This window comes from Carassius carassius, chromosome 7 (genome assembly GCF_963082965.1).
Source record: "Carassius carassius chromosome 7, fCarCar2.1, whole genome shotgun sequence".
NCBI classification, from domain to species: domain Eukaryota; kingdom Metazoa; phylum Chordata; class Actinopteri; order Cypriniformes; family Cyprinidae; genus Carassius; species Carassius carassius.
The window spans coordinates 19,895,720-19,903,128 of record NC_081761.1 but is presented as its reverse complement, the minus strand read 5'-3'; the positions used below and the strand labels follow the sequence as shown (position 1 = coordinate 19,903,128).

Sequence of the window (7,409 nt, the reverse complement as noted above, 5' to 3'; positions counted from 1 at the left end):
ATTTTTCTACACCTGCATCAAATTTAACGCCACACTTCAAACTGACTTCTTATGACCTTAAGAATTTGTGTTGAGAGTGATGAATGCTATGAAGACACTGAGCATATTTTAGCTGTGTAATATTTCTGACATCCAGAGGATGAGGGTCTGGACAGGTCTTTTTTAATTAAGGCAGATCACTATATTTTAAATGAACTGATTTTAAAACATTCCTTGAGTCTTAACCTTTGAAGCAATATAGAGTCTTAGAGACATTTGGCAGGATTCACTGGATTAACAACACAGAGCTGCCTTTAAACGCTCTTGTCAGCTTGTAAAGATCAGTTTAAAGAGCAACAGAATGAAGAGCAAGAATGAAGGCAGACAAAAATGAGGTTTCCCCCATTATGATTTCCTCAGGTCAGAGTTCAGATCTGCTAGCTCTGTGGATGATCTCATTGTAATTAGATTTTCTCTTGGGTTTGTATTTGAGCAGCTTGCTGAAGTCAGTGAGGAGCCTCTCCCAGTAACAAGACACATCCTCCATACGGAGATGATTCAGAATAAAGTTCTGGCCCCTAAAGAAGAACAGAACCATAAATATTAGTATTAGCACAGACAATTTCTTAAAGGGACAGTTTAGCCAAAAATGAAATGCAATGATCATTTACTCATACTCTATTTCTAAAACTATAGGCACCTCTTTCTTCTGCAGAAAACAAAAGAAGCTAGTCTAAACAATACTGGTAACCATATATATATATATATATATATATATATATATTCCAGATATATTTCCAAAAAAGTAATACAGGTTTGGAATGACATGAGGGTGAGTGAACCATGACAGAAATGTCTTTCTTTTTTTTCTTTTTTTGATGAATCTCTATAAGCTGTATATACAAGAATAAAGGATGAACTCATTAAAAGAATGAGTAATATGTTACCTCACAGCAATTTCTTCTGCTACAGCATCATTTTCTTTCACAAACTGAAGCAGTTCTCTAACAACAGAAAGAAAAATGGTTTAGTTTTTTGAACATCAGCTGTTCTCTCCTGCTGTTTTCATTAACATTTCTATGAACACATCTCATTTGTTTGATGATAATTACTTTAACATGTCTGGAACAATATGAAGGGGAGTAAACTGAGAACATTTCAGCTGAAGATGTTACACAGAATTCATTTACAATGTACTGACTAATTGTTAACTTTTTTTTTTCCCCTTGTGACAAATATGTTAAACTGAAATTGTCACTTTGATTGCTCATGGTCATGACATTTGATATAGAAATACAAACGTAACATACTTTTGTGAAATTCAAATTATTATGAGCACAAACTTAGATTTGAACCCTCTGTCATTGTTATAGGCCCACTGATAAAACTTTGCAAAATTGTGAATGGAGATAATACCTTACATGTGCATGTAAAACAAAGACAAATGCTACAATTTAGTTAAGTATTTATAGGTTTATTCTGCAAAAACAACAAACTTCACCTCCAACGGCTAACATAATTAAAAGCACAGAATGTAAAACACTTTGACCATAAAATCACAACAGGGTACACAGGGGAAAATGTGTGTTAAAGAAAAGTGTGGATATCAGCTAGCCAGAGCAAAATGTTTAAGTTACCTCAGATCAGACAAGTCCTGTTTGACAGGAATGTAGTGAACCCATGGCTTGAGCTGAGGGTAGAAGAACTCAAGCCAGTCCTCGCCGACATGAAAAACCAGCGATCCACACAGGAAAAGATGCTTCAAACGGAAGCTAGCAGCCACACCTCTGAAGTTAAAAAGGTATCTGATGGATGGAGAGAACAAAAAAAAACTATAACAAAATATCTTAATGCTGGTTCACTGTTTCAGTGGTATAGGTCATGAAAAAGCAGAAATAAGATAGGTATTACTTGTATTCACAGTGTTCAACTAGAGGGATTTCTTTGGCTGGGGGTCTACCCAGAGTGTCCTGAGGAAAAACAACAAAAAAATATGTTAGTTGTTCTGAAATGTCTAGAGCAGAATGATAAAACAAACTGATTTTGAGTTTGCTGAAAATATTAAAGCACCTCTACCATAGTGTTTCCCAAGCCTGTCCTTGTATGCCCCTTAAAATCCAAGCAATACAACACATTTAAAACTGATTCCTAGGGTTGGCTATCGAAAACCATTTCCATTTTAGAACCGGTTCCTAATTTCCAAATATTGATAAGGTACGTGCATTTCGATCCTGCTTAACGATTCCTGCGTTCGCATTTAATGTGATTTAAAGGGGTCAAATTATGCTTTTTTAAAGATCCTTATTTGTTTTATTTGGTGTAACAGAATATGTTGCCATGCTATAATGTTCAAAAAACACATTCTTTTTCAAATACTGTACATTATTGTTGGTCCTCCATGACCCGCCTCTCTCAAACGCGTCGTTTTCTACGAAGTCCCTCTTTCCGAAAAGCGCACTCTGCTCTGATTGGCCAACTGACCCAGTGCATTGTGATTGGCCGAACACAGCAAGCACTCGTCGGAAATGTAACGCCCCTTTCCATAATTGTGAGCTTCATCTTTCAAAATAAATGTAAAGACAGTTAATAATGTCCTTAGTTTTACCATCAGTTCAAGCCCAATATGGGAAAAGAGTGGTGTGACAGACACAGTGATGAAGCTCGTATGTGTTAGTACATAAGCCACGGACGGTTAAGACAGCTGACTCCACTGTGATGTCCCTCTCTCTCTCTCTCTCTCGCTCGCTCTCTCTATAGCCCCTTTCACACTGCCATTCCGGCAAATACACGGGTAAAGTGTTCCGGCAATTGTTCCCGGGTCGCTAGATTTTGCACTTTCACACTGCCAGTGATTACCCGGGATATGTGCGTGCTTTCACACACAACCCGTAAAGATCCCGTAACGACACGTGACATCAGGGTGTGTGGTGTAATATACGAGTCGAAAACGTTAGGCACGTTATACTTTCACTGAAGCTAGCGAACGATCACGGTGTCAGCGCGGAAAGTGAGGAACTAACTGATCTCTGCTTCATTACAGTTTGCACGAACGTTGATCTTCCTTCAAAACAGCCGGTAAAAGAGTCGCGCGTCATCACTTCAACACGGCATTAGATCTGGCTTTTGTTCACACAGCGCTTCTCCCGGGTCGACCCCGGCAATGTTACTAGGTCCCTGACCCGGGTTCAATGCCGGAATCAATCCCGGGACGTGGTTGCTTTCACACAGAAGGCGACCCGGCAATGTTCCGGCAATATGCAGTGTGAAAGGGGCTTATCACACTACCACACATGCACAAACACACACAAACACACACGTGATGCACACACACACACACACGATAAGCAAAACTCAGCATTTGAACATTCAACAGCAAATACTTAACTAATAACAAAACATACTTCTACAGCTTATTCAAAGCGCCAGATTGTTCATAGCAAAGTCAGAATGACCTCCTCTCCTAGGTTCACAAAACTTTACAGATCTTCTTCATGCACCAAGAGCTTGTAAAATTCCAAAGAGAAAGGAAAAATGGAAATCACATCATATGACCCCTTTAAAACTATTAAATTGCAGGAACGGAAAGAACCTGTGCCTTGTTTGCGTGCAGTGCACACAAAGCACAAGACGAGCACAGAGAAAAAGCAGTTGCTGTGCGGTTTCCTGGTTTGTGTCCATTCTCAAATCATTCTGTTCATTTCCACTGCAGAAAAGGTTGTTCTGGACCGGAACCGACTTCTTTCATATTTTTCGACCAGTATGCAGAAAACTAAGTCAGTATATCATTATAAACACAGCTGTTTTTGTCTTAAGTGAATGTAAACATAAAAACGAAACAAAATTTTAAACACTTTTATCAAAATCCTCTGACATTTTTCTTTACAAATCCTTGTTTTGTATTTCAAAATTAGTGACCATGTTTTGTTTTGATCTCTCCACTGCGCTTCCGCGTTCACCTCATCTGAGCGGCACATGTGCAAAGCCTACCTCCATACGTCATCCGTGTTTATTTTACACGCGAAACATGTACACATGTTATATTGCACACTGTAAACACAATCAAAGCTTCAAAAAAACCACGAAAAACGGGACCTTCTTTTAGAAGAGACCTTATTACTTCTTTTGGACTGATTCACTGCAACACCTGCTGAGTGTCATTAAACAGCTTGAAAGATCAAAGACAATTTTTTTATACAAGTCTGACTGGATTCGTCTGAAAGAAAAAAGTCATATACACCTAGGATGACTTGAGGGAGAGTAATTTATGGCTTAATGTTCATTTTTGGGCGACCTAACCCTTTAATGAAATCTTGTTGTATAGTGTTACCATATAGATGTATAGGCCTAAAAATAAGTTTTGCTACATTTATATGCATCGTTGTAGGTGTCATTATATTATTAACATTTTAATCAAGTTCAAATACGAAGCTTTTGACCAGCAAACATTTTTTTTCCCATCATTGACACCACATCAAAGGCAGTATGGGCATCACATTTACATTTTTATGAACTTCTAGTTAATACAGGGCACTTTTCTGGGCACTTTTTACTGTTAGTTGGCCATAGTATCATATTATAAAAGATTTAGGGATGCCAGAAACTAGGCTCAATCAGGGGACCAAGTTCGGTAGCCTAAGCAAATGAATGGTGCGATACTGATCAAGGATGCCTTTTATATGTTAAATAAGGATAAACAAACCTTTTCTGACTTCCAGGCCTGGTTCTTGGTGTACTCGGCATCCACAATTTCAGGGGCTTCTCTTGAGAGAAGGATCAGAGGGTCCCTTTCTGAACTGGTCCTACAAAGATTGGCAAAACCGATCAGCTTATGAAGAAAACAACACTGCATTTAACTATGTTGGAAAAGCAACTGACCTAGAGCCTCTAAAGAATCCTTTTGGATTTTTTTTCTTCCAGGGCCATTGAGCAGCTGATCTGAAGTGTGTGAACTAAACATTAGAGATATATAATGGCCTGAAATCAATGTAATGCAGTTAACCACCTGTCTCAAGCATTCTTAAATCTTTTTTTACCCACTTTTTCAGATCATCCCTCATGAGGTCCCATCGGCCCAGTCCAGTGGGATAAATGGGCCATACAGCAGGACCTCCCTCCCAAAACGTCCATGCTGGATACATGATGTCCTGATAGTCTGCCGTCTAAATAATGAACAAAAGTATAACTATAATATTAATAGAATTCATCCTACTAATATTAATTTTGTATATTAACAAACAAATAACATTTTGAATGTTGAAAATAGAAGATTCATGAATGTTCTTTTCATGTATATTCTTTTACAAAAAAAGATACATACATATATACACATATATATATTTTGACATTAATAAAAATGAAAGCTATCGAGTCAGTCAGTGTTAGTAATCTGAAGGCAGAGGCACAAAATAATGTAAACTAACTTAATATAATTAAGCAGGATATACAATATACTACAGATATACCAATACCATACAATCAAATTAGTAGACTGTTCAGTGGTGCTACACTGGATGTGGCTGTACACACCTTACTGAAAGAAAGTACAGGCAAGACTGGCTGAACCCACCCAGGAACCTGTGGATAGTCACGCACATTAATCACCACCTCCAAATCTGGCAATTGGTTAACCACTTTTAGGATGAAGTGCTCGACACCACTGCATCTGCAAAGAAAGGATAAGTGTCTGATATTCAACATCCATACGCACACAATAGGATCATGGTTTTAAAAAAGAAATAAATTAATAACATACACTACACCAACCTTGCTGGAAACATGCAGCTTTGTTCTCTGTACAACTTGTTCCCGATGATCTGGTAGTGCGTACCAACACCTCTGTGTACTGTGTCTGCCATCAACTCCTCAGATATGCCGTTTTTAAATGGCCTAAGGTCATCTTTCAAGACACTGCAATTAAAAGAGTGAAGGAGGAAAGTTTACATTACACAGATGCATGCATCTGCAATGTGTATTCTTTGGGAAGATCTGCTATGAACAAGGGCCACTTTATAAATTGACCTGAGATGACAGCTGCAGTTCTCCTGACTGCATGGCTGGTAATTATTTGTGGCTTCTGTGATCTTCCTCATTAATGACTGCCAGAGTTTGGCTGATGGAAAGAGAAAGAGGAAAAAACAAATCTAAAAAAAATAAATAAAATATCTGTTCGTTCAATATTTTTTCTAAACACAGATTGTTGACGGTTTTAATAGTAAGACGTGCTGTATTTTCAAAACACATTTTTTTTGCAGGTTTTGTGAAGCTAAATTTAAGACCAAAGAAAAAATTAAATGGAACACAATACATCAATAGTCTCTAAATGTAAATAAGCAATACATAAAAGTTTAAAAATGAAATTTGCAACTGATCTCTATTATTTTTTTATTCATTTTACAAAAAAACCTGTAACCTCTGATCACCCTGCAAAAATGCAATGCTTGTCCTCAGTATGTTGTCTTGTTTTCCACTGCAGACCTCTAATCGTGTCATTTTCTTAAAAAGCAAAAGTTTTGTTTTCTGAGAAATTGTTTAAAATGATCAAGTTTGATCAAGTCAACGAGTTTATGGTTAAACAAAAACAAACATTTGCCAGCGGTCTCAGGAAAAAAATCGACCTAATTCAAAGGAAAAAAAGAGAAAAAACATTTCATTTCCACATCAAAAGATATTTAATGTTTTAAGCATAAACTCAGATTTTAAGAAGATTTTGAAGAAGACTTCATATAACGTTAATTCGCATCACAAGTAAATGTATCTTCATTTAAGGATGTTTGGATTTTATAAAACAAGACAAAATACTGAACAAGATTTTATATATATATATATATATATATATATATATATATATATATATATATATTGGTAATGCATAAAACATGTAATGCTATGAATTTATGAATTTGAGACTTGCAAAAACATCAGATTTGCTGGGTCTAAACTCCGCTAATGCTAAAAGACGCAGGTAAAGTAAAGAAATCTACAGTAGATTCAGTTGTGAACGTTGTTAAAACGCGACCGAACAAAGATAGATAATTGTCAGCATCAAACCAAATTTGTCTAAGTTCTCACCATTATCTGAAAGACACAATTCAACTCCATTCAGCAAAAGAATAAAAGACGGCATGAGCAGCCATGGCAGCTCCATTTTTCTGCATCAATTAAGCGAGACTTGAGGAGAAGTCGATGAATGTACTAGTATGGTCTGAAACTAGATTAAAAGTCCCCACTTTGACGTAAAAATAATAAAGTATTTTAGTGGATCTCTAGACTTTGGATTAACTAGGGAATTTTAGTAAAGCAACCATGCTGCCCTTAGTTATGGACGCTTTCCAGAGACACGTGAAGAGTTCCTCAGGGCCTCAAATTCCAATTTAGCCTTTTAGTGCATAGCCTTATTAGTCTACATTATTAACATAAAAGTAGTCCTTTCA

The 7,409-nt window shown here is 36.9% G+C and overlaps 1 protein-coding gene across 1 annotated transcript; it reads right to left on the bottom strand.

Moving 5' to 3' along the window:
* Positions 1 to 343: 343 nt before the first annotated feature.
* Positions 344 to 7,175, bottom strand: LOC132143673 (protein O-glucosyltransferase 1-like). Its single transcript, XM_059554105.1, has 11 exons — positions 7,048 to 7,175; positions 5,998 to 6,088; positions 5,743 to 5,886; positions 5,506 to 5,641; positions 5,017 to 5,138; positions 4,855 to 4,914; positions 4,679 to 4,778; positions 1,891 to 1,949; positions 1,617 to 1,784; positions 927 to 983; positions 344 to 557 (listed from the first exon to the last, which is right to left on the bottom strand). The coding sequence occupies exons 1-11, from the start codon at positions 7,121 to 7,123 to the stop codon at positions 401 to 403; spliced, it is 1,170 nt and encodes a 389-aa protein (XP_059410088.1). The 5' UTR covers positions 7,124 to 7,175; the 3' UTR covers positions 344 to 400.
* Between the last annotated feature and the right edge of the window lie 234 nt (positions 7,176 to 7,409).

Coding starts and splice junctions, on each gene's coding strand:
- LOC132143673 (XM_059554105.1), bottom strand. CDS start 7,123: ATGGAGCTGCCATGGCTGCTCATGCCGTCTTTTATTCTTTTGCTGAAT. Junction 5,139..5,505: donor CTGTACTTTCTTTCAGTAAG/GTGTGTACAGCC, acceptor TTCATTATTTAG/ACGGCAGACTATCAGGACAT. Junction 558..926: donor GCAGAAGAAATTGCTGTGAG/GTAACATATTAC, acceptor GTTCTTCTTTAG/GGGCCAGAACTTTATTCTGA.